Here is a 21,372-nt window from a genome sequence, read left to right as displayed (position 1 = left end):
AGTTCGCTGGTGGTCTAGAGGTTAGCATTCAGTTCTTTCACTGCCGTGGCCCAGGTTCAATCCCTGGTTGGGGAAGTGAGATCCCGCAAGCTGTGCAGGTAGGAGTAGCTTATTAAACTGCTTGGGCGGGCTGCCCTAACAGAGCACCACAGACTGGGTGGCTTAAACAACATAAATTTCTTTTCTCTCAGTTCTGGAGGCTGGAAGTCCAAGACCAAGGTTTCTTCCTCTCTCCTTGGCTTGTAGATGGCCATCTTCTCTCCCTGTGCTTTTATACCATCTTCTTCTCTGTACCTGTCTGTGTTCAAGTTTTCTCTTCTTATAAGGACACCACTTATAGTGGATTAGGGCCCCCTCTAATGACCTCATTTAACTTAAATTAAATAACCCTATCTCCAACTACAGTCCCATGCTGACACACTGGAAGTTAGGACTTCAACATGCGAATTTTGGAGGGACACAGTTAAGCCCATAACAAATAAATCAGGAGAGACTTTTGTAGTAGTTAGGATATAGGCTAAGAGATTCAAAAATATAGTGGCAAAAAAAAATGTTATTTTTTCTCATGAAACAATCTAGAAGGATCAGGTGGTACAGGGCTTCTTCCTTGTCATCCAGAGACCCAAGTCCCTCCTGGCTGTTGCCCCATCCTCTTCTAGAGAACTGGTCTCATCTCATGTCTAGAACTTGGTCGGCATTCAATGAGCACTTCTGGAATAAAAGAAGGAATGAATGAATGACATGGTGTGTTCTGGGGCAAGGAAAGGACTAGCTTAAAGGAAGTAAGAATCTTGATAGAAATAAATAAGCAGAAAACATGATTAACTATATATTTCTGACCAGATTTGAGGAGGCCTTGAAAGCCAAATGATACTCCAATAAAGATGCTAAACAAAAAAAAAAATCCAAAGGGAACTCACAGGGTATTGGAATGAAAAGGGATGAAGCAAATTCAACTCAGTCATTTTATACAAATGAGGAAACTGAGGCCCAAGAAAGTGAATTAATTTACCCACATGGCTAAGTCATGCTATCCAGGATTCTAAGTCAATCCTTCTGATTCCAAGTCAAGGTTAATAGGAGGGATATGGGTACTCTAGGTTTTTACATGGGAAGGACGTGCTGTGTGCTGTGCTTCAGGAAGGCCAATTTGTATGGCTCTTAATGTGTCGTTCATCAATGACTTTCCATATACTCACTGTGGCTGACATTGATTTTGCTCACACAAAGGATAATCTCTGTCTTCTTGGTTGCTAACAGATCCCTGATCTTGTTCCGGTTGGTGGGAGAAAAGGAGATGCTTTGCTCTAGGAGACAGTGCCCTGCCCTGTGTGTGTGGTGGGGATGGGGATAGGGTGGCAGGGAATTAATCATGATGGTCCTAAGCCAATCATGTTCATTTCACTCCCCTTTGCCAATGATTGGTCTGACAGTTGACAGGGGACCCAGTCTGGCCAATGAGACGTAAAGGAGATTTTTCTGGGTAGCTCCTGGGAGAGTTTTTCTCACCTCATAGATAGATAGAACCCAGCAAGGAGAAGACCTCTTTGCCCCACTCACTGCCTTGAATGTAGTTGCATAAGTCACCTTGTAACCATAAAGCAACACCAGAGATGGCAGGGCAGACAGACTGAGACCGCCTGCCTGGGTACTTTGCAACATTGTGGAATTGCCACATCTGACCTGGAACTGCCTTCTCCAGACTAAGGAGTAATTGTTACTTTAACTAACTTTAGTCTTTATTGCTTAAGTCACTTGTAGTCAAGTATGCTGTTACTTGCAACCAAAAGCATGCCTAACTGGTATATTCATTATATTTGCTTTTTAAACAAGCACTTAAATGCCTAAAAACATCCTTGCAGTTCCCAATAGTTTCTCAACAAGAAAGCACAGGATAAAATGCAGAACTGTACGTTCTAGAGGTGTGCAGGGGAGAGGGGCCTGGTTGACTGTCATGCTGAGGGGAGACTTCATGGTACATGTGGCACTTAGACCAGGACGTACACAGCAGGTGAGAGCTGAACAGGCAGGAGAGGGTGTCAGGTGCCTCAAGGAGAGGTAGCAGGTCCCAGCACGAGCCGAGGATGACAAGTCTTTCACATGCCTCAGGGGACAGGATTGCAGTCTGCATTTAAATGCCTGCTGGAGTGTTACCAGCCTCCCAGATCCCATGGAAAGCTGTGCTCTCAGTCTTCCAGAAAACCCTGTGGATGGTGGTTAATGGAGCCGGGCACGTGAGGAGGTGGGAAGCTCTGCAGTGGAGAAGCACCTGTATAGTCTTCTTTCACCCCAAATCTAGGCTGTGCTCTTCACTGTGTGGGGTCCGTGTCCTCCTACTATACCTTCCTCCTGAGACTGAGATCTTTATCTCCTTTTGTGGTCATTCTTAATTTTGTTTATATATTTATTTTTTAAAATTTATTTACTTTTGGCCATGCACCGAGGGCATGAGGAATCTTAGTTCCCGACCAGGGATCAAACCCGTGCCCCCTGCAGTGGAAGCGCTGAGTTCTAACCACTGGACTGCCAGGGAATTCCCTGGTCATTCTTTTTTTTTTTTTTTTTTTTTTTTTGTGGTACACGGGCCCCTCACTGCTGTGGCCTCTCCCGTTGCGGAGCACAGGCTCCGGACGCGCAGGCTCAGCGGCCATGGCTCACGGGCCCAGCCACTCCGCGGCATGTGGGATCTTCCCGGACCGGGGCACGAACCCGTGTCCCCTGCATCGGCAGGCGGACTCTCAACCACTGCGCCACCAGGGAAGCCCCCCTGGTCATTCTTAATTTTAGTATCAGGGGACCAGGCCAACGGTCAGGAAATTTACTTCACTGCCCTAGAGGGTTCTCTTAAGCTAATGGCGCTCCTGGTGTCCTGTTGCAAACTTCCCAATTGCTAGGTGTGGTCAGGCTCCTCAAATCACCTAACAGTATCAATGATGACAAATAACAAAACCATGTTTTTTTTCAAGTGATTCTTCATCTGTGAGGCATGACACCATGGCTGTAGAGGGAAACCCGGTCTCTTGTACGCATGTGTCACTAACTGAGTCCCTTGGCCTTAGCTGGATGCATCACTTAGGACTTTGAGGTTTCATTTTCTTCATGTATAAGGAGTGAATCACTGGGGCTTTTCTAAACTGAATTCATATAAGCATTGTTAATTACAGCTGCTGTTCTTTCTAGATACTGAAATCACAGGATTCCTTCTTCATCCTCCACCACCATGTTTACAGTGGGGGATTTTTAAGTCCAGAGAACAAATAAGCAATGGCAAAAGCAAGCTGTAACTTGCCTGCCAAGCAGGAGGAATGGCGGTCACAGGAGGGCCAGGCAGACCAGCAGCCCTTTTGTTAAGTCCTTTACCTATGGATTCTCCCTGGTCCTTGAGTTCTGGCAGATCTTGTGGAACGACGGAACGGGGAGGGGGTGGGGAACATCGGTGGGCTCGGGAGGGGACCACATCTGCTGTTACCCTAGCTGAGCCTCTCGTGTGATCCTGATAGCAGTTACAGCCAATTTCAGCTCTGCTGATGGCAGGTAAAGGAAGCTTTTATCCACATGTGTGGAATGCTGCAGGGCGACACTGGGCCCCCAAAGACCAGCTCCGTGGTGGTAGCAGCGGTTAGTGGGAAACTCAGGAAAGGAGATCTTGGGACAAGAGGAGGTTGGGGAGGCCTTCTCCAAGATGCGTCTCCCATCACTGCCAGCCTTTGTGGATCAAGGTTTTTGCCTGTTAAAGGAGCAGGTTTTCCTATATAAAGCTCAGGGTTTTATACTGGAACTTCAGTAGCAGAGGCCCATGGAGAGAGAGGATGGGCAGCTGGACCAGGGCAGGGTGGAGAGGAAAGGGAGCAGTGGAACCTGACATATAAGCTGGTCCCTGCAGGGATGGCTATGAGATGCAACAGTTACTCAGCAGACGGGCATCTGAGGATGGGGCCAGCAACTGGAGGCTGTCAGCATTAGAAGACGCTTGAAATCAGACAAGAGGCAGGGTCTCAAACAATGCCCTAGGGTAAAGGGAAGTGGCTCTGTCCTCTAGGGACAAGGCTCGTAGGTGTAGACAGTGTGGTGGGCCGTTCGAGGCCCAGTCCCGTGGGAGACCTGGAAGTTGAGGGCAGAAGTGTGGTCCACCCCCTGGGGGTAGGTAGGGGAGGACCAGTTAGGGAGAGTGCAGGGGGCATGCCAAAGAAACATTACTAACGTCACAAGAGCTAACACTTACTCAGTGTTATAAATACACTATTATAAACACTTTTCTGGATTTCTCTTTTAATCCTCACAACAACCCATCAGTCCTGCTGACGTCCCAGGATAAGGGACTGGGGCCCAAGGAGGTTAGGTGGGTTTGCTCAAGGTCATATATCCAGCAGGAGACAGAGAGCCCCTGGCCGGCTGGCCCTAGAAGCGGCACACATCGCCCCAGACTCGCAGAAGTGCTTTGCTCTCTGCTTTCCGTTGCTTTCTGAGTGCAGGTGACCTTCTGCTCAAAGGTGGTCATCTTGACCTAACTGAGATCTGAGCTGACCTGCAGACAGATCCTTCTTCCGCCGAGTTATCAGATCATTTCACGATGATCCAGGGGATGAAGCAATGGGTCTTTAGGAACCAGCTCTCTCCTCCCCTATGATGAGCTTGGCATTAACAGACCCGAGGAGCTGAGGGGATTCTGGGTGTGGGAGTGGAGTCTAAACCATAAGCCCAAGGAGGTCCTGCAGATTCAGGTTCATTGTGGGCAAAGCACATCACCTCTCTGCCTGTTTCCTTAAAGTAAGATCAAGCGGTTGGACGTGATCGTCTCTGAGGTTCGTTTGTACATTAATATTTTATGATTCTATGTGTTATCTTCCCCAGTCAGTCTTCTGGAATCCTCCTTTGTCCAACCTTAGACACTTCTTCATATGTTCTAGAAAAAATGTCTTGCAGTATTGCCTTTCTGTTCCCAAATTGCCTAGGATGCTTGCCAACAAATCCTGTTTCATTTTGTTTTTTAAAAAAACACATAGTTTTTAAGGTCTTTATATCATGAGATGATTAAGCATGGGTTTCTATCCTTCCCCCCTCGGCTTCATTTTCTTTAGTTAATGGTCACCCACGACAATTTCTAAATAAATATGATGGAGGAGAAAAGCGATTTTCAAAGCTTGCGCATTTCTCTCCTCTCCATCACATACAGAATATTTTCCTCGATTCTCCTTTTAAAAAACATTCCTACTTTCTTTATTTTTCCTTCTTGATCTTGTTTCTGCTTATCTGTGTTACTTCTGAATACAGCAGTACTTTTCAAACCAAGTGTAGTTTTTAAACCATCAGTTTCCCTTGTGACTGCTTTGTACCTATTCATACCTCTTATCAACGAACATTGGATTTGCTGGAAACTTGTCCTCTTGACTGTCAGTGAAACCAAAGCTCTGGTCACCAGGTAACATTCACTGTCCTCCTTTTCTCTCTAGCTTCACTTTTTCCTAGACTCAGAGCCTCAAATTTACTTTGGGTCGATAGTTTGCATTTTTCAGTTTTAGACTAGGAAAGAAAAATGTATTTTATGAAGAAAACATTTTAAACATATACCTAAGAAGAAAGAAATATATATAAATTACATACCCATGATTCAACTTCAACATTATCCATATAGGGCCTATCTTGTTTCATCTTTACTCCTTTTGGATAATTTTGAAGCACATCTCAGACATTTTATCACTTTATCTGTGATTACTTCAGGATGTGAAGAAAGGGAAGTCTATTTAAATAATAAACGATGTATTTTTATTAAATAACTATTATTTATTATTAAATTATTATTATTATTTGGCTGGGTTTTAAATTTCATCAAGAAAAACCACCCTAGTATTTGACTTGCTTTGGACATTGATCTATTTTATGTCCAAAACCAAGATTTGTTTATCATATCTTGGCGTCAACTTTTTTTCTCTTACGGAGACAAACAGGGGGTATACACCAAAATACAGAGACAATGATTCTGATATATTTTATAGGTGTTCCGAAGAATTTTTTAGTATAAAATTATAGAAACAAAGTTATTTAGCAGTTTAACGTTAGTGGAAAGCAGCTTATGATGGCATGTCTTTCACAGAAGCCATGTTCTCAGTTTAGCCAGAACTTGATGTTATGGAATATTATTTTTTCAACAGAAAAAAAACCTAAAGCCACTTATTAAACGCAAGGCTTCCCTCCACAGTTGGATTAAGTGAGCTTGGGGGTCTAACTTTCTTACGAAATGACATATTTGTTAGATTGTGCGTCTGATGTCAGATTTGCCAGTTTGCATCTTTGAAAGTTACAGGGCCCCGTTCCTGCATCCTGGCTGACTGCTGGTTCACGTGGGCCTGTGGTCCAGGGCAGAGAGTGGCTGGGCTCCTCCCTGACTTCTGCTGCTGCTGATACGCATGAAAAGTACATCTGGGAGGAGTCTGGAAGAGATCAGGAAGGAAAGGGATGGTCTTCCACGGAAGCGGCCAGCAGACCTGCCCAGAGGCTGTGTCTGGGTATGGCGGCACTTTGGAAGAAGGAAGGGCTGAAGGTGGAGAGCTCTGTTGCTCAGACGTGGGAATCCAACTCATGGCATTTAATAAACTTCCTAGTCACAGCCCAGCCGTTACATAAAACTCAGACGTTATGAGTATATAAATTTGGGTCCAGTCTTAGGGTACAGCAATCTGATGATGACTTTCTACTTCCTTAAAATGTCTGGACCTGAGCCAGACGATCACTTTAAACCCTGTCTTGGCTCAAGGAGAAAAATAAAGTAGGCTGCTTTCAGTTGCCCACTCACCTGAACCTGGCTGAAACCAACAAATGCTTCCCCTCCTCTCCCACCAGCCTCCCCATCCTGGCAAAGCTCAGCGATCTTAGAGTCCTCCCTGGAACCCTGGGGCTCTCCTGGACTCCTCTGTCTCCCTCACCTTGACCCCAGTGTTAATTTCTCTCTCCATCCCTTCTCCGAACTACTAACCAGAGCCACCTACCCTCTTGCTTTCTCCTTCCCGTCATTGTTCCAGTTCTATCCTATTGCCGCTTAATAGTTTGTTTCTTCCTAGATTTATTTAATAGTTTATTCCTTTCATTTGTCTTCCCTTTAATCCCCTATATGCTAGTCTAACCATCCTAAACTATCCTTTCCTAGGACTGGCAGAATGAAACACATTTAAAAATTTACCTACCAAGTAGTCAAGGTCCCTCAGCCTTACCTGCTGAAACTTGCCTCGCTGTTCCCTGACACCCTCCCTCCTCCACTGGCCGCCCCTGCCCCTCACACGTCCCCCCACCCCCATAGCGGGCTGGTTGTGTTCCCTTCGCTCCTTGTCAGAATGCCTTCCCCTCTCTGCCCACACAAATCGTTACTACCTTCAAAACCGTTTCCCAATTCAGTGAGGAACAGTTCCTTTTAGTACTCACAACTGTATCTTGTTCTTGCCTTAGAACTGTTTTAATTGCAGTAGAATTGTTTCCCAATGTTTCATGAAGTCTGGCCTTCTCAAATAAATGGAAGGCTTTCTAGGGCAATAATTATATCTTCTATTCTACCGTCTTCAACAAGACTGGCCCAGGATTGCGTACGGGTACAAAAAAAAAAAATGTTTACTGAATGAGAGAATACATTTTCTGAATGGCTACCGAGTGTCTGGATGTGCCTAACTGACTAACATTCCAATGTCAAATTACATGCATTTGGGGATTATATATAATGGTGAAATTGAAATGTCCGGCAGTAGGATAACATTTTACAGCTATTAAATATAATAATTATGAAGGCTATATAGAAACACAGAAAATTAAAAGCACTCTCTAAGAAGATGACTAACATGAAATATACCAAAGAGATCTCGGGGGGTTTATAGAGATGATGGGGTTATGATTCATCCTCCAGCCCTCTCCCCATCTTTGCATCTGTCTAAAATGTTTTATAACTAAAAGAGTATATTGAAAGTAATGTCATATTTTTTAAAAAGAGTAAAAGTCAGTAGCTGACAGTTATAGGCTGAGATAAAATTAATCTTTGGCAAAGTTGTTAATTCTATTGATTAGATGACCACTGTACAGACTTCCTTAGCCAGCTACTTTTCCTTTAGGTATTAGTCCCTTCTCTGTTTTGCTATCTCCTGCCCCAATCTTCTCTAATTATCCCCATCTGGGCTTTTAAAAAAAACTTTCCTAAAATACCTTGAATACAACTCACCTGTCTTATTACCTCTTGCTAGGACCATCAATTATTCCTGAATGATGACATGGTAGATGGTAACAAGCTAATATGCAGCCTCCCTTGGTGATGACGCATGACACATCATGCATCAGAGATAATGACACAAAGAACGCTTCGGTTTACTTAATGTCTGCTGATTCCTCTCTCCCTTCCTCCTTCCCTCCCTCCCTTCCTTCTTTCTTTCCTTCCATCCTTCCTTTATTCAGCGCTGCCCTGGTCAGTGATTTTGATGATGATACAGAAGGCATATGTATAGTATTTTTGGATAATCTGAAGCAGGGCATATAGAAAATGCACTGACTTTTCTATATGCCAGAAAGATTTCAACAGGCCAGAAAGATGGACTAAATCAAACAAGGAATTTAATAAGAGTGGGTATAAGGGTCTGCAATTTGGGTCATCAAAAGCTATGGTTGTCCGGTACAGCCAGACCACAGCTCCTGTGAAAAAGCCTCAGGGCTTTTAACCAACAGTGAGTTCCACAAGCATCCAGGGTACAAAGTGGCCCACAGAAAGGGCTCCTTTGATCTTAGGCTGCAGTAATAGAAGTATAGTATCCACGTTACAGTACCTACGGAGGAGGTGCAGGGCTAACCAGGAGACCAGAGCTAGGAGACTCTGCCTCAGAAAGAAGCTGAAAGCCCGAATCAATCAAAATGAGATAAATGGCTGCAGCACCAACCTATGTGAGGAGCAGGTAGTCAGGGATGGAGTGAAGCACATGGAGCCAGAACAAGAGGAGTGAGCACGTCCGTGGGGGGCAGGCAAGGAACTCCATCAGAACCTATCAGCATTGGAGAAATGGAACCGTGGGTGTGCCTGGCTGGCGAGCTCAGCAGAGCTTGCCCAAGGAGGATTGTGGGCATGTGCTACTCAGGTCTAGGAACCTGAACTGTCAAGCAGAGATGTGCTGGGAGCTTTTTTTGCCATATAACACAGAAGGGTTTTAGAAAGTCATTTGGTTCTTGTAACCAACCATACATATTTATGCTATGCAGTGTAGCCGTGAAGTATAGTTCGTCTTTGCTCTGAAGCCACCTAACCCATGTGGGGACAAAGTCCTGATTGAGACCTGGTGACTGCAAGCTGATCGGCTGCACCCTTGGTCCACCCTAGGAAGATGAGGCCCTGGGTTCCCTCCTGTCTCTCACAGGGATGCTCCCACACTATTGTTCAGTCTTGAATATTAAAGCTGTTGGTTTTACCAAGTGTGCCTCTGAATAGGGGCTAGAAAGAATCCTCAAGAGAATGTTTGTAGCTGATAACAAGAGAGAATGTCTGGTTTTGCAGGAGATGAAACGTTCTTTTGTATGTGAGCAGGAAGCAAGCAGATAGTCTATTTCAATAGCTTTTTATACCCACCAGGCATGTTGAAATTGATCTTTTCCATCACTGTTATCTATAAAACCCCTTTCCTTAGTGATTTAGTTGGAAGGGTGCTGTAGCCCATTCTTGTTCAAAGGTCTTATCTCTTTTTTGGGGGGTGGGGGGTTGAGAACCATACCTTTACTTCCCATTAGTTTAGCTTAGATATTCATTTATCTAAATGCTAATATTTATCTGAGCTAAAATAAAATTAAGAACAAAACCTTGTGAGAACTTGTAGCATCTTGAGTTCTTTGTTAGGAGGCTAATGCAACTAACAAAGTAAGAAGTAAAGAAATTGCTGACTATAATTAAAACCTGCAACTTTTCTAAAGAATAGTTGGGAATTTGTGGAAGACCACTCTTAATGCAGAATGATTTTGGTGTAAATTAAGTTAGATTCGACCAGGACTCTTTTAACCTTAAATAGTTGAGCAATATGCTAGTATTGATTTTTTTCTTTAATTTTCTTTATTTATTTTTAAAATATATATATTTATTTATTTATCTTTGGCTGCGTTGGGTCTTCCTTGCTGTGCGCGGGTTGCGGCGAGCGGGGGCAACTCTTCGTTGCGGTGCACGGGCTTCTCACTGCGGTGGCTTCTCTTGCTGCAGAGCACTGGCTCTAGGTGCATAGGCTTCAGTAGTTGTGGCACACGGGCTCAGTAGTTGTGGCTCACCAGTTCTAGAGCACAGGCTCAGTAGTTGTGGCGCTCGGGCTTGCTTGCTCTGCTGCATGTGGGATCTTCCTGGACCAGGGCTCGAACACGTGTCCCCTGCATGGGCAGGCGGATTCTTAGCCACTGCGCCAGCACGGAAGTCCCTATGCTAGTATTGTTGATGGACGTCTGAGGTCACGAAGATTGTTTCAGCTATCCATCAGATACCAGTTGTGGCTTCACAAGTAAACTCGATGCAGAGTCATGTCTGACAGCCGGTATGTGAAGTGTTGTCTCTCAGATAGCATTTGAAGGGTTGTAGTAAACTTTTGTAGACTGTACTATGGACCGTTTTCCCCCAGGGTCAGCTAGGTGTCTCTCCTAAGAAGCACTCCTGAGTTCTCGGACGGACCACCTCTTCTCTGTGCCCATCGTGAACCCAGGCTCCCTCCAGCACTGGGATCCTCACACTGTAATGTCGTGGCCTCTTTACGCATCAACCTCCTCTCCAGATTCTAAGCCCGCTGCTTGGGAGAGAGCATGGGAGGGACAAGCAGCTCTGAAGTGAGGCAGGGGGACACCTCGTTTCTGCGGGTGTGTCCCAGACTGTGACCGAGGCTGGGGGACCAGTTGTGAGTTAAGATCCGCTGTCAGGCTCTAACCCTGAGATACGTAATTAACTGTTAACGGAATGATGCTTCGGTTTTGAAGGAATCAAGCTTGGGAGTAGGAGCCCTAGAAAAAGTGGAGAAGCCAGCAGGCGCGCAAAGGCTCCGCGTGGTCTCACTCTCCTCGGAGCCGCGTGGGGCTGCCACTCCCGAGCCCCAGCGCCAGGCGGGCGGACGCGCTGTTCCTGCGTGGGGCTCCCAGCGGCGGGGACCTGTCCTGGCCCTGCCGCTCAGAGGTGTGGCAACTCCGGGTTGCCTAACCTTCCCCGGCGGGAGGCAGTCCAGTCCTTCAGGAAGAGTCGCTGGCCCAGTGTTTAGGAGCCATCACGCTCCTTTTTATCGTGGCCATCTGGCATTTTGCAGTAGAAGTATTTTTCAAACCATTGGTATTTACAGGGACAAAACTGGGCTGCTCCGTGGAGCCTAGGACGATATCAGCCTTTGAGGTAATGGAAACATAATTGGGGAACGAGGTGGAATTAGTGTCATCGCAAATGATCTAGTGCCTCATGCTGATTTCCCGGGGTTCGGAGGGCAGTGGAGTCACTCAGCTTGCGTAGCAAGCAGCCATCAGAAAGACTCTTCTCGAGCATTTGGGAAATAAAGTTCAAGTGCTCGGCCTTTAAAAGTTGCAGGAGCAGCTTCATGTCCCAGCTTTTTACAAGGTATCATGATGTTATTGCTTGTTTTGCTTCTAGGAAGCCGAGGGTTTAGGAAATGACTTGGGCGGGTGCATCTGTGAGGTCGAAAAAGACACAGACGCGCTCCCCAGGGACCCGAGCGGCTTCGCTGTCTTCCCGAAGGTGCCAGCCAAGCGTCCGGTCCCCGCGGGCGCTCCTGGCGCAGTCCCCTGTGCCGAGGGTGTCCGGCGCCTCCCTAGACGTCTGGGGACAGTTGGGAGAGTCGCGGGGCGGCGGGACAGCGCGGGAAGAGCAAGGAAGGGGGAGGGAGCCGGCCTGCGCCTCGCCCCTCCGTGCCAAGGACACCGTCGCGGAGGCGCGGCCAGCTTCCCAGGGTCGGACTTTCCGCCCCGGGGGCCGGGCGGTGGAGGTCCAGCCCCGTCCCCTTCCCAGCTTCGGGCGGCCCCCAGGGCTGAGTAAGCCGGGCGGAGGGAAACTGCAGGGATTTCCTGAGAGCTAAAGGAGGAGGAGGAGGGGACCGGGACAGGAGCCGGGAGCAAGGACCGTGAACCTGCCCGGCGGCGCTCCGGGGCCGCGCCGCCCGCGCCTCCCCACGCGCGCTCCCTCCCCGCCCCCGCGCCCGGCGGCCCCCGCCCCCTCCCGAGCCGTAGGGAATCAGGTCCCGGAGGAAGAGGGTAGGTGGGGAGGCGGATGAGGGGTGGGGGACCCCTTGACGTCACTGGAAGGAGGTGCCGGGGTAGGAAGTGGGCTGGGGAAAGGTTATAAATCGCCCCCGCCCTCGTCTCCTCTTAATCGAGGTCCGCTGGAGGCTCGGAGCGCGCGGGATCAGCACTCCTCGCGGCTCCTCCCCGGCGGCGGCGGCGGCTCGGAGCGGGCTCCGGGGCTGGAACGCAACGGCCGGAGGACGCCGGGCTGCGAGGATTACCGGGGGAAGTGGTTGTCTCTCGGCTGGAGCCGCGGAGAGGGGCGCTCGGGGCGAAGGGCCGGAGCGAGAGGAGACAGGCTCGGGCGGCTGCGGCGGGCGCCCGCGAGGAGCGCGGGCACCGGACGAGCAGGCCGCGTCGCGCTCACCATGGTCAGCTGCTGGGACACCGGGGCCCTGCTCTGCGCGCTGCTCGGCGGTCTGCTTCTCACAGGTGAGGCGCGGCCGGTGCCGGAGGCCGGCGCGGGGCTGGCGGGGGCAGGGGCGCAGCCCGGGGGGCCGGGTGCGCGCGGGGAGCGAGCTCGGAGGGAACCGAGGACACTAGTTGCAGCGGACACGCCTGGGGCCGTGACGCCCTTTCTCCTCCGCCGGGCGGTCGGGCTGGGCGCCTCGGAGAGCAGCTGGCTGGGGTCCGCGAGCATCGCCGCGCTCGGGTCCGCGCTGGGGCTGCCCCTTGCGGCTGGAGTCGCTGATCCTCGCTGCCTGGCCACCTCCCCCAAGCCGGGGCCCCCCTCCCAGGTTCTGGGCTCGGAAAGTGCCGCGCACCCTGACCTGCCCGGCACCCAGAGCCTGCTCTCAGGTGGCCTGGCCGGGTCCGTGAGGCCCCCGGATCAGCGTCTCCTAGGACAACCGCGTGGCTGCCCGGGGACTGGGCTGAGGCCCGGCCTTGGCGATGTCTGGCACGGGCCGCGACGTCGCGCCTCCCGAGGGAAGGAGGTGAGCCCCTTTGGAGGGGATCGCGTGCCTGGCGGGAGCACACAGATACCTGAAGATGGCAAGAGCTGGTATCCTTCGACCCACTCTGGGCCCCCGAGCTCGCGTGTCCAGGGAACGTTCCCCCAGCGTCCTCTCCTCCCTCCCCCCCGCCCCCCCCCCGCTCGCCGGCCGCTGGGCCTGAGCGCGCATCCATCCGAGTGGAGCCTCTGCCACGGGTCCAGCCCAGGTCGCCGACCTGAGTGACCTTGACCGACGAGGGCAGTCGAGGACCCAAGTCCCGTTAAGTTTCAGAATTGCAAGCCTAGTCTTTAAGTTCCGAGAGAAGAAAGGGCAAATGATTTGGACCAAAAGGTGCGGTTTGAGGAATCGGTGAGGTCCGCGCCTTTGCTGGGCGTTAGGGACACTGGCGGCCGAACCTTCAGGGACCAGTAGTTTGTACCTGGTTAGTGTGGCGGTGGCCTCCACCGAGGCGCCAAAACCCGAGGGCATTTAGGGACTCGGACTTGCTTTTTCTGCTCAGCGGGGCTCAGTGGCCAAGCCCCCTGGTTTAGTCCCCCTGGGCGCAGAGAGCCAGATTTTGGAGCGCCTGTCTCTTAAGCGTCGTGGAGGAAAGGTAAAATATGAAATAAAATACAGTAACATAGGTTATTGCAAAGATCCCTGGGTAGGAAAGTCCGTAGGGTTGAGCATATATTTTTTTAAATGCTTGTTAAACTCAAAAGGCAGTAACAAATATTCCTTCTCAAGGGGAAGACTAATTAAACCACTTGTTTCTTAATAACAAGTAATAATAGTTCCACCTGGATGAAGCTGTTAAACCGAGAGGCAAGGCGAATTCGTACTAAATTGGAGAGAACTCGCTCTAAGTTGGAAATGTTGCTAAAATAACTATACGAAGTGAAGTACTGCTTTTCTGTTTCAAAACTGCATTTGGGGGTTTGAAAAGTCATGTGTTTTGAAATACAATTGCTTGGAGCATTTAAGTAACTTGCTGAAGTCCATTGTCTATTATGTAAAAGTAAATCTAGGTAAATTACTGTGAATCCAGAACGTGGAGGGGAAAGTATATGCTTTATTGGATTTTCTGCTTCACACATAGGCATCTTTATTTTGTTTCAAAAACTAGCAAAGAATAGTTCCGTTCGTGGTTCAAAGCAACTTAGATCCGTGGAAGCGTTTCAGAAACGCGAGTGAGATCCTCTTATGATTCCCCTTAGATTTTACTTAAATGAGGCAGAAATCTTGGAACTCTTTTGTGATTTTTAAAAAAATGTTTTACATATGTGTTATAGGGAGAAAGCAAGACAAACATTGGCAAGGTGAGAACCTCTTCACCTGCCGGTTTAGGGAATGTTCTATCAGCTGTTGGGGTCTGTAATCGCCAATCTAAACCACAGGCTTCTGCCGCGGGTTAACAGCTGCGTCACAGTAAAACAATCAGGTACCTGCTTTCTAAGCTGCGTCAGCGCTTTCAAACTGAACGAGGGGCTGCATGTCTGGGGAGTGGTGTCTAGATAGGGTCCAGGCTTCTGCCCTGTGGATTTATGAGGAGTTCAGCTTGCACCCATCACGGGCCAGCTCTGCTCACTGTTGGGTGCTATATAATTTTATGAGTTTTTAATATTACGTGTACGTTCACTGAGGTATAAAATAATCAGAGGTTCGGTAATACAAAAAGATAATGCCTTTCCCCGCAGAGAGTGTATTTACCTTCTTCTGAATATCCTGGGAAATAAAAACACTGCAATATTCACGTGCTTCCAAGTCCTCTATATTGCAATCTCTTCCTCTAAAAAGGATATTAGGCTTCCTTTCTCCAGCTCAAAGTCTCATTTTCTTATTTTAAGGCAGCACACCCTTGATGAAAGCCGTAGACCCTTTTTGTCTGCCCCCCCTTTTCTAGAGTTTTTGAGCAGCTGACATGTACAATTTGCTATAGCTAATCGGAAATGCTGCACTTGCCAATTTTGTGAGTGGAGTTAATGATAGAAAGTTAAATCAAAAGTGTACATGACAATGATCTCCATTTCCAAAATGAACGTACTAAATCTCTCAAAATCAAGCTAATTTTGCATAACAGTTTGTCTTTTCTCCAAGGTTTATAAAGCCACACTTTGGGTTGTGTTTTTCCGGAATTGTACGTTTGAAATGTTAATTCCGTGCACGTTTGGTGGTCCACGTAGTTTTCCAAATGATGGATCACATTGCAGATAAATTGTAGGTGGTCACCTACTCTGGTTCCTCAATATTTTGACCTTATTTATTTATTTATTAAGTTTTTTCTCTCCCTGTTGAAAATTCTATAATAGGCTATCCAGTTTCTTTTCTAGGGAGCACTAAGTGGGTTTTGTGTTTTCACATGTAAAATTCAGACGTTAGAATAGATGGTTATTTCTAGGGGCCTTTCCCAACTCTAAAATGCAATGAATGATTCCAAGAAACAGACTGAACACAGTGTCTGTTTTTCTCCTTCCCTTAATTGCATTTGCTTATAGAATGGGTGACCACCCCTGCGATGCCGGAGCCAGGGCTGAAAGGCTGAGCTGGCTTTCCCCTGCTGTCAGTAATCACGGTGGATTTTCTTTTTCACTAGTGCAACACACCTAACTCCAACCGATTTGCTTGCTCTTTATCAGGTTGCAAGAACTAAGCTGTTACAGGATGCCCAAGCCAGGACGAATCATGATCTTGGGATTTTTTTTTTTTTAAAACAGAATGTGTAACTCTATGAAATAGACTCTATTTCATAACTCTAGTTCCCTGATCTCTTCTAAGGAGACTGGTCATTTAAAACCCGTCTGTATTTCTTGTTTTTTTCAATTAATGCTTACTAGTTGCAAATAATACTTATTTGCTCCCCAAGTAACTTAAGTCTAAAAGAGTTTCCGATTTCAACAAGAATACCAAACCTCTTATTTAAACTGGAACTTATTTTATATGACTTTTTAGAGCAGACCAAGTAATCATTTTGTTTTTACCAAAACTAATTAGATATTTTAAATCTCCTTTGAATGTATATAATATAGAAGTTGAAAATGATATATCGCCTCCCAAAATGGTTTTATATCCATCAAAAAAAAAGGTAGTATCCTTGAGGAAGGTTACCCAGTAGATCACCAAGTTATGATTAATGTTTACTCTGGCTTGAGAATTCTTCAAAGCAAGAACAAATAACAGAGTGAATAGCTTCTGCAGTGCTTTAAATTGAGATGTGCACGCGAGTGAGTGTGAGAGTGGAGAGTGAGGGAAGTTCTCTTGGCACCCGGGTGTTAAACGCAGAGCTTTCTGGTGTTAGGGTCTTGGTTCAATTGCACGGTCAGGAGTTTGTTGGATAGCAAGTGAATATCATAGTTTTTCAGAGCATTTGTCATTGTGGCTAGAGGAGGAAGGACATTTGAAATAACACCAGGCTTAACTTTTAAGTAAAAATACGTCATTAGGAACGGTTAAAAGCATGAGAAGCGTTGGTTGCATTTGGTTGAAAACGATCTACGAGAAGAGTCCATTCTGTTCCGTTGGGCTCAGTACGCTGGGGAGGCTTGTTAAGGAATGACAAGAGCTCCTGCCAGATGCTTTCCAGGAGCATTGTTGATTCCTCACACACTTGGGTGCCTTGGAAATTGCATGCGGCTGATTACAGTACTGGATTTTAGACCAGATTGAGGAAGGGGAAGGAAACTGGAGGAATGGGGGGTGATGGAGGGAGGGCTTGAAAGGAGAGCCTCTGGTGTAGTATCTGGGACTGCAGGGGGGTTTCATTAAGGAAATGGTTCCATTGAGTCTGCTGAAGATAGTGGACTAGATTTCCTGCATTGCTGCTGGGGCGGATGTCGGGGGATGTCAAGAATTCCTGGGGATTTCCCATCAGTCTTGGTAAAGCTGGATGCCTAAGAGCCATGTGTGATCATTGCTCCTTTCCTTGATTTTGTGCTCCTTGAGAGGATTGATCTCATTGCACAGACACATACACTGTGAGGGCTAGATGGAACCTCAGGGATCTAATCTGCTCCTTTCAGAGACGAGCAGTTTAGTGATTTTTTTTTTTTTTCAAGCTCAACAGCTGGCTGGTGGCAGACCCAGGAACAGAACCTGATGTTCATCCTACAGATAACATTTCTTCTTCATTTTTGTATATCCTCTACCCCAAACAGAGTAGAGATGTTAAAATATTTGTTGAATAACATTATTGCAGAGCTAAAATTTCGTTTTAAATGCTGGCATTCAATCTTATTTCTCATTTTATTGAATATATTTAAGAGTCTTCTTTCCCACCATCAGTACACGAATAAATTTTTCTTACACACATAAAACGAGGACCATATGAACATATTGTAATGGTAGATATGTGTTTATTTGCTCTTCTGCGAAAAAATCTATTTAAACTGCCTTTTTAAACATAATACATCGTTCATATTTTAATGCACCATCATTAATTTTTTACAACAGTATTTTCAATAACTGCATAGCATTTCATGGTATGGCTATGCCATAACTTGTTAAACCCAACTGGCATCTTTTTTTTAATATGAGAAACCTATAAGGGATAATTAAGGGATTTAATTAGGAATATCATAAGGGATTTAATTAGGAATATCATAAGGGATTTAATTAGGAATATCAAAATGAGGGCTGCTTAGTAATATACTGAGAGATTTGGGGAGAAAACTAATTTTTCTTGTGCACAGTTGGAATCCTCCTTTTGGATGGCTGCAGCTTAAATAGTTGTGGCTTACGGTACTAGCTTCATCTATTACCACTTCCCTCCGCGTACCCCGTGTCCCAGCCACACAGACTCTGTCGCCATCAAAGAAATAGCTCCCCTTTCTTTAGATGGGCCTTGCACTTTTCATGCTGTTTGTCTGCCTGCAAGACCCTTTTTCTCCCTCCGCATCTTTTCTTCCCGTGCCTTCAAAATTCAGCGCAGAAATCACCAGCTCCACGAGCTCCTCCTTAGAGCCCCAGACAGAATGACTGGTTTCTTCCGCTCCTATGTGTAGCCTCTTTTTATAGCCCCGATATGGGTCCTCGCGTTCTTCTCACCTTGCTTAGTATTCTGTTTATGAGGCTGCCCTCACTCTTTGGGGAGGAGAGCCCGTGTCTTAACTGCTCTTACATCCCTGGCACCTACTGTCATGGATGGCATGGAAGCTCTCAGTAAATGTTGGAATGAATGAATGATGCAGCCATACTGTCATTTCAAAGAAGAAATCTTTCCGAGCCAGATAGGACTTTATTCCAGGTTATTAGTTACTCTTGCTTGTCCATTGGGCCTCAGTTACAGTGGATTCCTTAAAGGGGCTGTTTCTCAATAGAGAATATTTGTCCTCTGCAACGAGTGGCTCAGATCTGGGAAATCAGCTATGATTTTCAACTCTGAGATACCCATGTCTTGTGATCCCCTCCTGTTTGGTCATGATGATTCCCTGGGGCTTCTGGGCCAGCAAAGCTGGGCTTGGGTCCGTGCAGCAGTTCTGTCCTAACCCTCTATCGGTATGGGGCCGGGCCCTTCACCTTTACTCCACAGGGCTTTATACCATCTTTAATGCTCTTAGATTTTATGCTTTGACTTATCCTCTGATAGACTCAAACCTGAGTCATTGGGTGCTGGACTGTGTGGCAAATCTGAATGACGGGGAGATACTCAGAGTCAGACTCTGCTTTAATAGGAGCCTTGTTACAGGACCAGTCTAGTTGCTTGATTTCCTCCTTCCTTAGAATAGGTTCTCCTTAACTGTTCATGCAAATAGATTCTTCTGGCAGAACCAGCCTACTAGGTGTGAAACATGTTCTGAAAAATCAGAACCCCCGATCCAGCCTCAAGCTGGTGCCTCCCTCCCCCGACTCCCATCCCCAGCCCCAAACTTTACACATGCCCACAGCATGCTTCTCAAAGTGTGGCCCATGGCCCAGCATCCCCTGGCAACTTAACCAATCAGAGCCTGTATATTAATAAGGTCCCCAGATGTGTTTTTGCACATTAAAAAATTGAGAAGCGCTGATTGTAGTAAAGGATTCTTAGCTCTGGTGTCAGGGTCTAAATCGTCTTCACCAGCATCCTAGTGCTGACCTTGACCTGTATGACCAAGGGACTAGACCCTGGCCAGCCAGGAGCTTCTTTCCGGCTCCCACACTGTTCTTGTGCCCTGTCTTCTGCCGGGACACCTGTGACCTGCTTCAAGACTTTTTTTAACAAAATCTTAGGCTTAGCTTGGACCTGTAGTCAAAGCATACAGAGGTTGTGGTCTTGAAGAATACCACGGTTCACCAAACCATGGGTCTTAGAAAATAGGGACCTGGTGAAAAATAGTACAATAGAAATGGCATTAAACAGATGGGTTTTAACCGTAAATAAAAGTTTTATAAAGCATTTGCTTCCAAAGCAAAGTCACTTGGTGTAAAAACCAGGGAGGTGAGCATCCTTCCCTGTGATCTGTTGTCAAGGAGGCGACACTGTCTCATCATGCTCTCATATCCTGCCGCTGGTGACACATTGTCTGTGCTTCTTGCTGGTTTGAAAGTTGATGCACTTGCCTTCTTCCTCGTCTTATTATCGCAAATCTTGGCAAGTGCTTTTGTCTTTTCCCAGGTTACCATAGTGCTTATGGGTAGTTTTTCTCAGCCTGGTCTTCTATCCTTCTATCGAACAGGTGGAGTGTGACTGCATTTCCTTTCAAACCACAGACCCTCCCACGTGGTCAACACAAGCAAAGCTATAACAATGATCAGGTTCTTTTGTGAAACGAGGCCTGAAGTGAACCTTGTATAAATGAAAAGCCTTGTCTTCTGTTATATGCAAATATGAAACCACTCGCGCTCAAGGCCCCCTTTGGCGGCCTTGATTAGTAATTAGTCTGCCAACTGAGTTCTGTGAAACCCTTTGCTTCTCTCCAGGGTCCCCAGCTTTGGCTCTGCATTAGAACCATCTGGGGGGCTTTATTTCTAGAATCCTCTTGCCCTGGCAGCACTTCTGGTCATGAGTTTTTGAGTGGGCCCGAGGCATCGTTCCTTTAAAGCTGCCAGGTGATTCCGATGGGCGGCGAGGTTATGGAACCTTCTAGTTTATCATATATCCAAATCACCTGAGAGCTTGCGCTGCAGTACTGGGCCGGCCCCAGAGTTTCTGATTCAGTAGGCCTGAGATGGGGCCCGGAATTTGCATTTCTAACAAGATCCCAGGTGGTGACGAGGCATGGATGCAGAGACCACTGCTTTGAGAGCCCCTGACCTCGGGCTCCACTGAGAGGCCTGGCTACCTGGGAGGCATCCGTCCTGGGGCCAGTCTGGAAAAGGCACGAAATTAAATCATTGCTAGACATCTAACAAGGTGGAGGAAACTGTATCTGTGAGGAAGAAAGGAACTCTTCCTCTCTTAGAACGAGGGGAATTCTGGGATAAAGTGCTTGGTACGGGCGGGCCTGTTTTTCAGAGCAGGGTATATGTGAGTTAGGAACCAGACCTGGATTGCTGGTCTAGACAGGAAAGCTCGTAGTGGTTCTCCTTCCCTGCCTCACGCTGTGGAGTGCTCAGCCTTTCCTCTACAGAAATGTGGGCACATGGCTACAGAGTCCTTTGGGAAGGTACCATGCTACTGACCTGTCCTGGGCACCCTCGCGCCTCCGGTCCAGCCCTGCTAGCCTTCAGTAAGCCCTCCACGAAGCAGTCGGAAGCCTTGTTCTTTCCCTCCCTGACCAAGCCTCTGTAGCTGAATTCCTCTGCTGGGATCAGCGTCCCCACCTGGATGGCTGACCTCTACCTGTCGGAGCAGTACGGCTCTGCTGACTTCCGGGGATATGCCAGGGGTCTGTCGCCCTTGGTGAGCAAAGTCGCTGCCACATCGGAGACAGAGCTGGCCTCTCACTGGGCAGAATCGTGGTGCTGGGACCCTTCTCGTGAAATGCCAAGAGTATAAGCTGCTGCTTCTTCCCTGAGAGCATCTCGGGGTACCTATAGGGCGTTTAAGGCCTAATATTGTGTGAGCTCTATTCGGACGCTCTCATTTTCAGATACAGAAGGAGCATATCCTTCACCCATGGCTGAATCAGTGCTTCTCAAACCTGAGTCATGATAGCGTTTGTGTCTGTCATCTCCTGACATAATAGGCTGCCTCAAAACGCAGTGGCCTGCGAGGGGAATTCATTATGTCTCATGAGTCTGTGGGTTAGAAATCTGGGCGTGGCTCAGC

At 47.3% G+C, this 21,372-nt stretch overlaps 1 protein-coding gene across 2 annotated transcripts in view; it reads left to right on the top strand.

Moving 5' to 3' along the window:
- Window positions 1-12,406: 12,406 nt before the first annotated feature.
- The window catches only part of FLT1 (fms related receptor tyrosine kinase 1), a 173,053-nt gene continuing 164,087 nt past the window's right edge, over window positions 12,407-21,372 (top strand). For both annotated transcript variants that reach the window (XM_060129362.1, XM_060129361.1), the window contains exon 1: window positions 12,407-12,687. In XM_060129362.1, coding sequence (XP_059985345.1) covers window positions 12,624-12,687 — 64 coding nt within the window. In that variant the 5' untranslated portion in view covers window positions 12,407-12,623. The remainder of the gene's footprint in view (window positions 12,688-21,372) is intronic.

This window comes from Lagenorhynchus albirostris, chromosome 18 (assembly GCF_949774975.1).
Source record: "Lagenorhynchus albirostris chromosome 18, mLagAlb1.1, whole genome shotgun sequence".
Classification (NCBI taxonomy): Eukaryota; Metazoa; Chordata; class Mammalia; order Artiodactyla; family Delphinidae; genus Lagenorhynchus; species Lagenorhynchus albirostris.
The sequence above is the reverse complement of the archived record's forward strand: the minus strand, read 5'-3'. Positions and strand labels throughout refer to the sequence as shown.